This window comes from Mytilus californianus, unplaced genomic scaffold (assembly GCF_021869535.1).
Source record: "Mytilus californianus isolate M0D057914Y unplaced genomic scaffold, xbMytCali1.0.p SCAF_7, whole genome shotgun sequence".
In the NCBI taxonomy this organism is placed as follows: Eukaryota; Metazoa; Mollusca; class Bivalvia; order Mytilida; family Mytilidae; genus Mytilus; species Mytilus californianus.
The window spans coordinates 22,655,952-22,670,918 of NW_026262723.1; the positions used below are offsets into that span (position 1 = coordinate 22,655,952).

The 14,967-nt window shown below is 32.7% G+C and overlaps 1 protein-coding gene and 1 long non-coding RNA gene across 2 annotated transcripts; one reads left to right on the forward strand and one right to left on the reverse strand.

The window, feature by feature from the left end:
- The first annotated feature begins 739 nt into the window (after positions 1–739).
- On the forward strand, positions 740–4,611 carry LOC127708288 (uncharacterized). The gene is made up of 4 exons (XM_052213135.1): positions 740–817; positions 3,041–3,119; positions 3,360–3,527; positions 4,592–4,611. The coding sequence occupies exons 1-4, from the start codon at positions 740–742 to the stop codon at positions 4,609–4,611; spliced, it is 345 nt and encodes a 114-aa protein (XP_052069095.1).
- Positions 4,612–12,822: 8,211 nt separating this feature from the next.
- On the reverse strand, positions 12,823–14,938 carry LOC127708409 (uncharacterized). The gene is made up of 2 exons (XR_007985269.1): positions 14,805–14,938; positions 12,823–12,910 (listed from the first exon to the last, which is right to left on the reverse strand). It is a non-coding gene; the product is annotated as an uncharacterized LOC127708409 (long non-coding RNA).
- Positions 14,939–14,967: the final 29 nt, after the last annotated feature.

The window sequence follows — 14,967 nt, forward strand, 5'->3', positions numbered from 1 at the left end:
AATTGAAATTTCATTCTATATAACATCTTTTTGTTTGTAGATATTCGATTTCGCACTAAGAGCTATATGATATGACAAAAAATGAGATATGAGGGTCTTGATGGGGGGGGGGGCTTCATTTCTGTATTCTTTATACTTTTTGTCAAGTATTCTCTATTTATATTTTTTGCCCATTATTCTCTATTCTGTAAACCTCCATCCACACCCTCAGATATTAACAGATAACAACAACCCAAACATACAAATAACCACACGACCTTGCCAAAATTTTATTGATTTGAAATTCAATTCCTAATATATTACGGCTTCTAGCATTAATACTATTAGAATGGTTGTAAATACTATATGGCACTTAAATTTGATTTGTACTGTTTAACGTCAGGTTGAAAACATTTCATTCATAATTAGGACGGTATACTAGGACTCACATTATAATTTAAACTAGCTTGGGATAGCCCGATGTTTATAAAAAGTTAGAAGATACCATAGGATCAATCAAAACCATAAAACTATAAGTCGAAGAAAAATATTCAATTTTGTTCCTGGTGCATGTAGCGGTGTGAATGCATTTAACAGACTGTACTATTTTCTCTAAGAATCCAATTAGCACAAAATTCGGATTTTCAATACGTATTTATTTTCTATCTTGATTTGATGCCGTAGTGAGGATTACATCTAGACTCTACATTATTATTTTTTTCAGAGAAGAGTACATTTGTACTATGATTATAACCGAAAAATGACAAGAACTGATACGATGGTAACCTTGAGTGAGAACATGACCTTCACACACACCGAGATTGTGGATTATTACCATGTAAGAGCATGACCTTTATATACACTGAGAAATAAATGTGGAATTGTAAGATAAGACAGAAGTTCATTAGGTTTTCCAATTCTGAAACAAAATTAATTTAAGGATGTACACCTCTGAGGAGCCAAAAATTTCTAGAATTAAACTTTTTTTCTTAACCTGATTTTTGGATTTATATGACTGTAAAAAAATAATTGAAGAAAAAAGCATATGGTGATGCACTTCATTTTTTGCTACGGCCCTTTGAAAGTACCCAATTTTGATGATTTTCCCATTTTTCATCAATTTTTACCCATTTTTGTGCTATTATCGTGAAAAAAATCACAGTTCCACAATTAAACTTTTTTTTCATACTTTTTATAAAGATGCAGTGGACAAATCTGAATAAATTTAACTTAAAAAACTATAGGTAGGTGTTAATATAAGAAAGTTTTATCATAGTTTGATGCTTTTTTGTGTCAAATTTACCATGCTGTCAATTTTGTAAATTTGTGATTTTTCTCTATTTTAAGAGCAAAATGCATATTATTTCAATTTCTTTGTTATAAATGATTGAAAAAATACATATCTAACAAATTTGAAAAGAAAAAAGTGATATGGGTTGTACATGTTTCTGGTAAAATCATTTCTTGTACCCCTCACCCATTTTCTCAAAATTTTGGCTAAAAAGACTGACTTGATTGGTAATAAAATTTGAACAATTTATTACTCAAAAACTATTTATTGTAAATACACAATTTTTTCAATGAGTTAAGTTTGGTTATGAATTTTTTTGAATTCATTGATATTTTCCACTTGTATCACATGTTTTGGAAATAATTCTAGAACGAGATTTCAACGAGACTGAAACGTCAGCAGAATACATCCTTAAAGGGCAGGGTGCGTTAAAGGCCTTATCACCGACCGTGCAAGGGCTGTATAGCCAGTCAAGGTCGTTAAAAACTTCCATTTGTTTGGCCTTATTTGGTCAAATTTTTACTGAAATAACTTTCCGTTTATATCAATTTAAGATTCATGAATGCAAAATTGAAAACAAGTATTTTTTTTATCTTTGACGTCATAATAAATTGCAGTTGTGACAATACAAAAAAGGATGATTGAATTGATTATTTTTTTTTTGGGGGGGGGGGGGGGTTTCGCCACTTTCAGCACTACTGGTTATATCGTGGAGGCTAGTTTTATTGGTGGAGGAAGCCGAAGTGTCCGGAAAGAACCACAGACCTTCGGTAGGAAAGCTGACAAATTGAATCCTAGTCAATTAAGACCAAAAAGGAACTTTAACACATTTTTGTGAAAAACACGTAGATTTTGGTCACTTTTACATAGTTTTGGATCCTCGAATATAGTGCACATTCCAACTTGTATCAACTAAATAATTAACAACATTGTTGAAAAACACCTTTCAAGTTAATAGTGTAGTGGTACTTGCATGTGTTCAATATTTCTCACTAACAAACTTGAGTGAAAATATGCAAATGTTATCAATTGTTGTAGATTTTGATATCTTTTGACTGTTAAATATCCGTGAATATCCATTATATTTCAAAGATATTACAGTTTTTAATTTTGCATATACTTAACGATTACTCTTAAGCTAAAATCATCTATTTTTTGTAATATTTTATTTTCCATACGCCGAAAATGACCCTTTAAGCACCCCTTCCTTTTGTTTATAGTGTATGTAGAAATCTCTAATTTTTTATAATTTATGTGATTTTATTAAAACAAAAAAGCTAACTTCTTAATACTTACCTATTAAAATGTAATTACAGTACCAATATATATATAGTAGTCGAAACATAGTTGACTGGTGTTGTTTCTATATGAATGTTGATGGATAAATTGATGTCTGGTGAATGTCTCGTGCAGGAAACACTGCGTGCATATTCATGACGACAATAGAATCTTATTTAAAAACTTATATGGAATGAATACACCAAAACAAACGTTTTGTCGCATGCTGATATATTCAATAGTGCTACATTGTAGCTCTGTGGGAGCAAAAGACAGTCAACACTGCGTCGATTACCAGGTATATGGTTTTTTTTTAATAGCAAAATGCAATGCTTAAACTACACCAATTATCTTCGTGATAAAAAGCACATCTCTTGCAATCCTCTTTTGTGTATAGTACTGATCAGTATCTTCACTATTAAAAAAAACCAATGCTGACTTTGTATACCAATATATGCATGTACAGTACCGAGAGTATTGAAACTATTTTAGGGTAAAAGTTACAAAATAGATCTCGGACGATGTTCTGTAGAGCAACTGACGGTACCAATACAAGATCAATGTATACCAAGTAAGTACAAACTATTACAGATATGTACCGAAAAACTTAAAAGTAGTAGTAGTAGTAGTATACGGAGTGCCTTGACCTATCTATAAGACATGCTTCAAGTTCATCGCTGAGTTTTATTTGATTATTGTCTCAATTAAATTACAGCCAATATAAAACACTTCGTTACGTATGTTACTCAGTATATTACAACGCACGAATGATTGCTCTAAATAGAGATTTGTGTACAATATTTTTCAACAGAAGATGCACAACTAACTGCACAACGATCAATTGGCCCCCCGGATAACAATTTAGAAGTGCAGATATGGAAATATGTAATACCAAGTACCAACGTGACAGTTGTACGCTCTGTCACTACACCAGATTGTTGGCCGGTTTCTCAGATTGAGTATGGAGCATTTGAAGGAGGTAATTTTTTCTTTAAAATTCATTCCAGATTACTAGCTGCTGTAAAAGTCCAGAAGATAACTGTCTTACGATTTTCCCATATATAATTACTAGTATGTCGTTTAAAACAGAAAGAGGAAATACCAAGGTTGCCATAAAAACCACAAATCGAAGAACGACAGACATCACAACCACGACCAAGTTCAGCAGGAAAGAGACTAACAGACAATCAACAATACACAAAACATTACAATGAACGCTAAAGATTGAGCACCTTGAACATGAGCCAAATCCAAAACAGACAAACAGACAAAAAGCAGTCCACAAAACACTACAATAAACACTTAAGATTGAGTAACGCAAACATGAGCCAAATCTAAAACAGACAAACAACAGTCCTCAAAACATTACAATGAACACTTGATACTGAGGAACACGAACATAAGCTAAACACAAAACATAAACAACAGTCCATAAAACATGACAATGGAACTAAATATTGGGCAACATGTACATGGACTTAATCTAAAACAGATAAACAACACTCCACAAAACATTACAATGAAACTAAAGATTGAGCAACACGTACATGGGCTAAATCTAAAACCGACAAACAACAGTCCACGCAACACTACAATGAACACTCGATATTGAGCACCATGATGGCATGAACATGAGCTAAATCCAAAACAGATAAAAACTTCTATTGATTTTTGTCTAGTGGTGGCATTTTGTTTTAAATTTGAGTTTCATAAATACGCTCAAATTTACCTATTTGATATTTAATACCGATTCACATGTTCGTGTATATAGTATTATATAGAGTGAAAACGCTCCTATACTTCTTGCGTGGGTTTAATATTTCATTTGCTTTTATGTTAACGTCTAACTTTTTCCATACAGACGGAATCAGCAATCATAAATCCTTTGAGCATACACTGCAACAAACATCATGTACATTTCTCCCACTGGTAGTATCTGTTTCAATATTTCCATTTGTCGGTTTTAGTCTGTAATGCTAATATGACGTAGTGAAGTAACAACAACTTATTCATTGTTTCATGTTTATATGACATATTTCTTAGGAGATATTGTATCCAACTAAGGTCTTTGACCTATTCATTGTTTTAAAGGTTATACTGCTATGGCATATACTACAGCAGACATCAGCGTACATCCATACTCTGAGTCAGTAATGACAATACCAAAACATTGTCATTGGTAAGTAATAGATCTCACATATTTTTTTTAAACTTTAAGTACTGTAAATTCAGAAATTGTGGCGTTCATTTTTTATTGCGAATTTTGAAGACAAAAATGCGAGATTATTTATTGCGTTTTCAGGAAATCTGAATACAGATATATGAGTATGAATTATTGCGATACTCTCCCTGTCGAATTATTCGCATTTACTTAATCAAAAACCTCGCATTAAATGCATCTACATAATACGGAATCAGCAAATTTCATGAAATTACGCATTTGTAAATAGTTTGTAGTAATATAAGCCAGCCATAGTTATAAGATACAATTTTTACAGATATATCATATGATAAAATTAAACATGATCACGCAGTATTATACGACTTGATTCTGTATTTGAGGAATGTATGAATTTCAAAACACTATTATACATTTATTAAATCCGCATCTCTAATATTTCTGCTCTTATCTTTTACTCATAGTGTGTGCTTGATTCGGAAAATGGTGTCTCCCTTCAAAAAATTTTAATTTGACTATTATAGCTGAAATAACGTTAGATTACCGCAATTGCACTTAATTAGATTTTATTTTAAAACTGTTGATCCATTCGAAGTATAACTTACAAGTAGCAAGAACATTAAAACCACCATCATGGTATGTATTATAATACTGCACACCTCTATTGCTTGTGAACTTATCAACCCCCAATAACAGTCACTGACTTGGCACCAATGATTTAGTTCTATTTGATGATATTGTTTAGTTAGTAAAGATAAATTCCGGCGGTTTTTAAAAGCCGGGTATGTCCCTTTTGGACATATAGATCTTTGCGTTCAGATATCCATAGACTTTTTTTCGGGTTTGCCTGCTGTGTTAGGATGACCTCGGACTGTTTCGTCTGCAGAGGTCCTTTTTGACTGTATAGCTTGGTTTGTACTTATACACATACAGCAATCTAATTAGAATATAGACTTCTAAGCAAGTTACGATAGATCTGAATTCTTTTTTTTTTTTACATTCCATCTAATTACATATTTCATTTCTGTTTTCTTTATTTATTTTCAGATGCGTACATGATATTCAGAAACTGATATAGGGCTTAGTTATTATATATGTATAGATTTGTTCTTAAAGAAAAATATAGTGTAAATCGTTAAAATTAATTCATTAGTCATTGTAAAAAGAAGAAGAATATACCCAGAGTGCAAAACAAAATTAGCTAGTAGCAAAATTTTAGAAGAGACATGCAATTAGTCCTTTTCTGTTGAAATAAGGCGGATTCGGAGGCAGAGTGGTCAAAGTCCTCAAGTTTAACTCTAAAAAATACTATTTTCATATTTTTATATGCATTTGTGTTTTGCTCATAGTTCCTAAAATCTGGACTCTGTTTGGTAATTTTCTCATTGGCAATCCTACTACATCTCATTATTTTATATTATTAGAAAAGTATTTTATATCGGACAATGTTGTTTTAAGAGTACCGATAACCATGTAGAAATAATGTATTGACTCTGAACAATGCTATAGAATTGTTGCATATGTACTTTTGTTGAATTGCTCCTGGTAAGATATAATTGACTACATGTAACTGTTTTATTTGTGACATCAGGTATTGTCTGATGATTTTTGTATTGTACATATTTGAATAAAAGTGTATGAAAAGAAAAAAAAATCATATGTTCAATCATGATCATTTAACAAGGCTAGACAATTAAGTGTGTGTGCACTCTTGTTGTCATATATATTGGAAAGAGAAATGGTCGTGGATAGAATGAATTGCAAACTTACTTCTTGTCACGCTCTTCAAGCATACAGCGGAGACTGATCGTATCCGTTGGGCTTCGAAGAAATACTGCAGATCGGGTTTACAGTGGGTTCTTTAAGTTATTTGTTCTTATGATGCTATCAAAAAATGTGAAAACAACATGTTATAAGTGTCATGCGTCCGAAGCGCTTTTCTGGATTTACCTTCATCAGGAACGCTTAAAGGCGAATATTTGAATGCTAAGTATTTATAAGAACCGAAACTGTTGAAGAGCTATATGACAAAAATACCTACAAATAGCCAAATCCATCCAAGGTCAACCAGGAACATATATATTTTAGATATACTGTTCATAGGGTCAACTTTGCCTGAGGGAGTTGAAACCTTGTTTTTTCTATAATATGAATTTATATTAACGGACAATTTTAGAAATGTTTGTTATAAATCATGTCAGTTCCGAAGTACTGATGACTACTGAGCTGACAATACCCTCGGGGACTGATAGTCCACCAGTAGAGGTATCGACCCAGTTCTGAATAAAGCCATGGGAAATTAAGTAAAATAAATACTCATTGATTCTCGACTTATGCAATACAGGCACATGTTAAGCATCTCTTTCAATTATAAGTGTGGTGTTGTTAGAAAAGAACAAAATGTACAACTTTCATTAGTCAATGGTATGTTAAGGCATAATACATTACTAGAAAACATGATAAGTTAATACGCTTTTATTTTCAATATGCTGTGTTACAAGTTTCAACTCTCTTGATAATGCTGTGGTACCTAGAATGTAGTGGCTGCTAGAGATCACAGACGCTTGGGTATATGATACATTTTTTTTTTTTTTTTTTTTTTTTGTTGTTGGTTAAAATATTCAATTTTCTATATTTATACTACATATCTATCACTACTGCGCATGTCTCACCTAGTTTCGAGTGATTTTACTAACTTTGAGACAAACCCCCATTTTACTATCCACACTAAAGTTTCTTAGTGTATCATATACCCAAGCGACTGTGCTAGAGATGTATATTGTACGTTGTGGTAAAATATTGTTGTCTGTGAAACAACTGAAAAAAGAAAACAAATTTACTGTTTATGGTTACAAATGAACAAGTCTGCTGCCTCATATCTTGACTTAAATCTAGAAATTGACAATGAGGGTTGGTTGAAAACAAAACTCTACGACAAAAGAGATGATTTCAGTTTCCCAATTGTGAACTGTCCATGTCTATGTAGCAGCATTCCAGCAGCGCCTGCATACGGAGTATATTCCAGGGCTTGTATATCCTATCATGATTACTTTGATATAGGGTTGCTGCTCACAAGAAAGCTATTAAACGAAGAGCTCCAATTGGTGAAGTTGAAATCATCCCTTAGCGTAAATTTTACGGACGCCACCACGAGTTGGTTGACCGTTATGGAATATCCGTTTCACAGATGATAGCGGATATGTTCGAAATGTCGTAACTTTAATCCAGTCCCCTTTTCCCCGAATGTGACCTACCGAATTAAACCTATTACTGGGTTGTACTAACACGAACAACAAGACGAGTGCCACATGTGGAGCAGGACCTGTACGTATTGTCCTTTAAAAAAAAAGCTAAACAGCACTGATTTGCGAACTTGTCAGACACATTGTCGATTTAAACTTCTAATGTAAATTTCATAAAATTCATACAATTGTAGCTTGAGAGCGCTATAACAATGTAATATTCCATATAATTTATATTTTAAAGGGGGATAACTTCTTTTGAAATAGTTGGACAGCACAGCTTTTCGAACGTTTCCATTTCTGATATAAACCTTCGATACAAATTTCATAAAAAAAATCTATGACAGATTTTTATGCGCGATAGCGGATACAAGACCAGACGGACGGACGAACGCCCGGTGTTTCTACGTCCCCGCTACGCTGCATGGGGGAAATAAAGGGCATAGAGGTACAGTAATAGAATGAAATGAAATATACAACTGATTTTCAATGATGTGTGACTATACTTGTTGTATACGTTCGTTTTAACACAATATATAAATATGTATTTGTTTTAATATTCTGGTTAATTCTTAGCCTGTATAAATACCAATCTGATTAAAATACGTATCCTGTTTCAAAGATTTGCTTCCAAGGATCTGAAAACGCTCCGTTCCACTTTCTGCTTTAAAGAACTTTCGGGATCCTCTGGTTTTTGTCTGATTAACCATAATTAAATTTGAAGGCTAACATTTCATTGGCTGATGTTATAATTATCAAAACAGAAAGTGAAAAGTGTTTTCAAATCCTTGTAAGCCATCTTTAAACTTTGACACAGGATCTACATTTTAATCAGATTGTTTAAATACAAAAAGATGATCCATCGAAAAAAACACATAAAACAAGAGTCTCTTTCGTAACGAGTATCAGTGGTCCGTAAATTACTCACGTGTGTTGTACCTTTTTGTCATGGGAACACGTGTTTCATTAGACTCAATTAAACATCTACTTTTGTATTTACAGACAATAGAATGTACTAAGAAAGCTACAGTGTAGTTGAGTTATACGTGGTCACCTGTCATTATATTATTAACTGCAATGGTGTAGTTTAACCACTTGTATGTTTTTATCTTTATCAGACTAAAATACATCTACTTTGATATTTAAGTCTAACTGGTCAAAAATATTGCGCAGTAAAACAGACCACATTAATCCCCAACAACCGACTCCTCCAAGAAAATAAATCGCATAATCAAAGACACGAACAACAAACAAGAAACCAACAAACAACACATGGTCTAGGTACTATAGGCTGAATATTGGTACAGACAGACTGTGTTAGTAACATATAAGCATAAGTAGCTTACCGATGTTAATATCTAATAAACCAATTCCTGTATCGTGAAAAGTCCTATGCTGATCACTTTTACTTCGGAAACACAGAAAAAACCTCGAAAGTCCGTTTCCATTCCAAACCGTGAATTTAAAGACAAATCAATGTAGCAAACAAAAGCTGAGGGAATTGCATGATCTTCAAAGGATCAAGACCAAATGCGTCGACAGGGTAAGCGTCTCCTGCAATGCCTGCAGCCAAAATGTCACAATCGGGAATAGGACACGATTGGTTAAATAACAGATACGACGACTCTTCTGGTATCTATCATAAAGATTTAAGACTGCGAAAATATGCCGTACGAAGTTGAGACACATATTTATCGTATCGGCCAATCAAATCGTGATCATGACCGTAAAACTATTGTGTTGTCGATCTCAATCGTTCTTCTTTAGAATTCGTATTGATCAATTTTGTGTTAGTTTTACCCCATGCTCACGAAATCCGTAAAGCAAGAACGTGCACGAGCGTACCGTTTCAATTGAGATATATGTAAACGCCATACGATGGAACAGAGGGTATGTTACTGCATGTTGACAAATGGGAAGTTGGCAATTGGAAAGTTGAAATCATTAAACAGGTTCTCGATAAACTAAAATTTTAGTGAAACTAACCATTGTTTGCATTGGCACTGATTCCTTGCACGACCAGTGTACAAGCATGGGCCATCACAGATACTGTAAGGTTTCCCCACGAGGAGCTCTCGATAAACCAGGTGTCCACGTCATAAGCTACCGATAGTATTTCTTCCTCTGTATATAGCATTACCTAATTAAAATAGACTGGAAATCAAGTCTGCTGTTTTGTATTTTTTTATTCATCGATGTAGATTTAGCGCAACCATCGAAAATACCTAAAATGATAAAATTTTGCAATAAACATCTGCGCCACGAGCGCATGATACGCCCGTCGTTGTGTGTGAGGTTTTATGCAATAATCATAAATCGTTTCTGAGATACGCGGCGACATGTGAAAACCCCCCTTTTTTATAAAAAAATCAATAACTCTAAAATAAAATTTTGAATCATCACCAAAAAGTATACAGATCTTTAGATTAATATAATTAAGAAGTGTGTAAAGTTTTAAGCAATAATCATAAATCGTTTTTGAGATACGGCGCGACATGTGAAAAAAACACCCCCATGTTTTAGTTACAAAGTCCCGTAACTCAAAAAGCGTTAATCTTATTTTCACCAAAAAGTATACAGATCGTTTGACCATCATAAGAAACAACTATGTTAAGTTTCATGAAATTTGGATAAGTCGTTCTCAAGTTACGGTGCGACATGTGGACGCCGAACAGACGGACAGACAGACAGACAGACAGACAGACGGACGTCGGACATTTGGGTATACCATAATTCGTCCCGTCAAAATTTTGACGGTCGTATAAAAACAAGGCATATAGTACTCACTTTGTATGCATGGTGGCTGCATATTTATTCCATTTGGTAAGTCGATTTTACTACACGAGTTTCCAGATAGTGTATACTGCTTTTTCTAAAACGAAATACTAGTAAAAGTATATATTATATAGTTTGAACAGCGGTATACTATTGTTGTCTTTTTTTATTACTTTAAACGCTTTTCAAAAATTTTATGTATTTTCATAAAAAGAAAATTTTATTCAGCGATACATGTTGTCGTTAACGGAGTTTTGATAAAAAAAAAAGTAAATTTACATTATGACAAATTTTTTTTCAGAGACAGGTGCATGTGTTCTATAACCAAAATGAATGAATTCATATGATAGAGCAATATATAGCTTTACTTCCAACAAAATTTTCGATTTGGTTAACTTAAAGATGTTCTTTTATACATTTTTTTGGGATAAATACACAGAATTTGCGGAAATTTCCTAAACTTTCGTTTTTAAGCTTTTCTTTATGCGTTTACAGTTTAATCTGTTTGTATGAATCGTACTATTGTTAGAAACATAAAGTAAAAAGATTATACTTGTATAATGTTGAATATTAGACTTTCTAATTTTTTCTGTTAAAATTGGGACTGTTGCTCCTCTATTTGTTCGTATGTCAACATCTTTTCCAATTTTGCTTGCATCAATTCCTTTAATAATTGAACTTCCTAAAAATTGTCGAAATGTGGAATTATTTAAGAAACATTGTTATAATCATTTTCTCGAAAATTCTATGCAAGTCGAATAATTTGTTTTCTTTCTTTTATTGTAAGAATAAGAAAATTTAATCAAAACTTTACCAATTATTGCCATTTGTATGTTTGAATGATTGAATTGTGTATATACTAGTAATATATATTGTATTTTAATGTATGAATGTATGAATGTTAACTGTATAGTTTACATGTATTTTGTTTGAGGGCCTCAATGAAAATTAGACTACTTCTAATTGAGTTACCCTCTTTAAATAAAGAATTTATTATTATTATTATTATTATTATAGACTTTTTGAAATTGGCACTGGTGTGAAATAAATGCTAAGAAAGTTGACCATATACCTCTTTGCTGTTATACAATTGTGTAAATCATTAAAAATGGAGTAGTTTCTACCTCGTGCACATACTGACATATCTCTGATTCCTTGTCTGGGTTTGTGTTTGTGTTTACTTTTAGTATTATTTCTAATTTTATCAGCACTTCAGCTTTTTTTTTAGATCTTTAGTTTTTCAAATATTTTAGCTTCGGGCATGTGTGTAGAGATAATAATTGTCGAAATGCGCATCAGGTGAAGTAAAATTGGAACTGTAAAATTGTCACACAACAAAAATTAATTCAAAATCTCTATATATATTCAACCATTTTTTCTTCTTCAATTTTTACAGCTCTCTAAATATTTTACATTAAGTTTAACTTCGTGAAAACCATGTATATCCTGAATTATACATGTATCAACCAATGTTTAAAATTTTTTAGCGACACATGATGGAGTCCCATACCACTAAAATTAGCACGTTGGTTTTCTGAAATTCTTAACTAGCATACTATTAACAAATCTACATTAAAATTGTGATGCAAATTCATGCACAAGTAAATTTGGTCTTAAAATGATCAAAATGTATTTCTAAATCGGAAAAAGTTACTTTCATGTAAATTGATATGCTAAATTAAGTAAACAATAACATCAGGCGCGAATCCATCAATTTTGCTAAAGGGAGGGATTCCCACCCACGGAACACTATGAAAAGTTCACATGATTAAAAAAAATCACACTAACACAAAACACAAAATAAATCGAAAAAAAGGTGATTCCAAATCCCCCATATATATATTTCATTTTCACAAATTCTTCAAGAAAGTGTTAAATAATGAAGTAGTCAATGACGTCATAATAATTGGTGGTTTTAGTACCAACACCATTCAATCCTGGAGACAAATCCTTGTTTTCTATTAAAGTCCATTTAATATAGAATTGACAGTACTAGCATTCTGTATTCAAACTTAAAGTAGTATTGCGCGAAAACAAACTGCACACATGACATGTGTTGTTGATACGTATACCCACAGGATTAAAATCCTGAACGGTAGTTGTACCATCTAATCGCACCGTTTTCATCATCAATTTATCGTAGTCATAATATAACTTCATTGAAACCTATGGAAGAAAGAATGATATGATAATGTAACGTCATGAATGATGTCATTATATAATGTAACATCATGTAAACTGAGGAAGAAATTATGTCATTTTAATTTACCTTCATGTAACCTGTGGAAGAAAAGATGTCACTACAATTAACTAAGTGTAACACCTGGAAGAAAGAATGACATCATTACGTAACTTAATGTAACATGTGGAAGAATGGATGATATTATGATGTAACTTCGTGTAACACATGGAAAAAAGAATAACATCATAATCTAACGTCATGTATCATGTGGAAGAAAGAATGACGTTATGATGGTACGTCATGTAACACGTAAAAGAAATGATGTCTTCACAATGTAATGTCATGTAACATGTGCAAGAAATGATGTCATTATAAGGTAACTTCCTGTAACATGTGAAAAAAACATGACATTATTATGCAATTTCCTGTAACACGTTGAGCAAGAATTGCATCATAATGTAACTTCATGTTACACGTTGAAGAAAAAGTTACATCAAAATAGAATTGCATGTAACAAGCGGAAGAATAGAATGACATCATAATGTTACGTTACGTTACATGTGAAAGAATGTCATGATAATCTAACTTCATGTAACAGGAGAAAGAAATAATGACACCATAATGTTACGTAACGTTACACGTGGAAGAAAGAATGTCATGATAATCTAACTTCATGTAACAGAAGAAAGAAAGAATGACATCATAATGTTAGGTAACGTTACACGTGGAAGAAAGAATGTCATGATAATCTAACTTCATGTAACATGAGAGAGAAAGAATGACATCATAATGTTACGTAACGTTACACGTGGAAGAAAGAATGTCATGATAATCTAACTTCATGTAACATGAGAGAGAATGAATGACACCATAATGTTACGTAACGTTACACGTGGAAGAAAGAATGTCATGATAATCTAACTTCATGTAACATGAGAAAGAAAGAATGACATCATAATGTTACGTAACGTTACACGTGGAAGAAAGAATGTCATGATAATCTAACTTCATGTAACATGAGAAAGAATAAATGACACCATAATGTTACGTAACGTTACACGTGGAAGAAAGAATGTCATGATAATCTAACTTCATGTAACAGGAGAAAGAAAGCATTACATCATAATGTTACATTACTTAAGATGTGGAAGAAAGAATGTCATTATATTATACCTTCCTTGCAATCTGTGGAAGAAAGAATGGCATCATAATGTAGCTTCATGTAATATATGGGAGAAAAAAATGTCATTATGATTTAACGTCCTGTAACAAATGGAAGAAAGAATAACACCATAATGTTACTTCATGTAACACGTTGAAGAAAGAATGACATCAAAATGTAACGTCATGTAACAAGTGGAAGAATGAATGACACCATAATCTAACTTCGTGTCACACGTTGAAAGAAGAATAACACCATAATTTTTACGTTACGTAACATGTGGAAGAAAGCATGTCATAATAATGTAACTTTGTGTAATATGTGGAAGAAAGAGTGGCATCTTATGTAACGCCATGTAACATGTAGAAGAAAAAAAAATCATAATGTAACTTCATGTAACCTGTGGAAGAAAGAATACACTCATAATGGAGCTTCATGTAACAGTAATGACATCATAATGTTACTTCATGATAGTTGTTTTCCAGTCGTTCCGTTTGCTGCTATCATGGTTATAGGCGAGCGTTTGGTTTTGTCAGTTTTTATGCACTTTCCCCTTTTTTACTTTGGAGTTTTCTTAATATTTCATTTTAAAGGTAGTAGGATAACTGCAAATTTTCTTGAGTCATGGCTTCTACAAAATGCTAACTTCTGGTAGTCAGATACATTTTTGTGTACCTGCACATTTTCTTGAGTGATTGATTCTACAAAATACTTACCTCCAGGGTAGAAGGAGTACCATTGAAGTAGGATCCAGTGACCTGATGAAGATCAGCTGTCAGTTGATGTTTTGAGCAACATAGTTTCGGAGTAACTGCCGCCCTTGTGACAGCAAATAGACCAAGTAACCAAAGGAAACGTTCCATAACACATTTTCAAAGG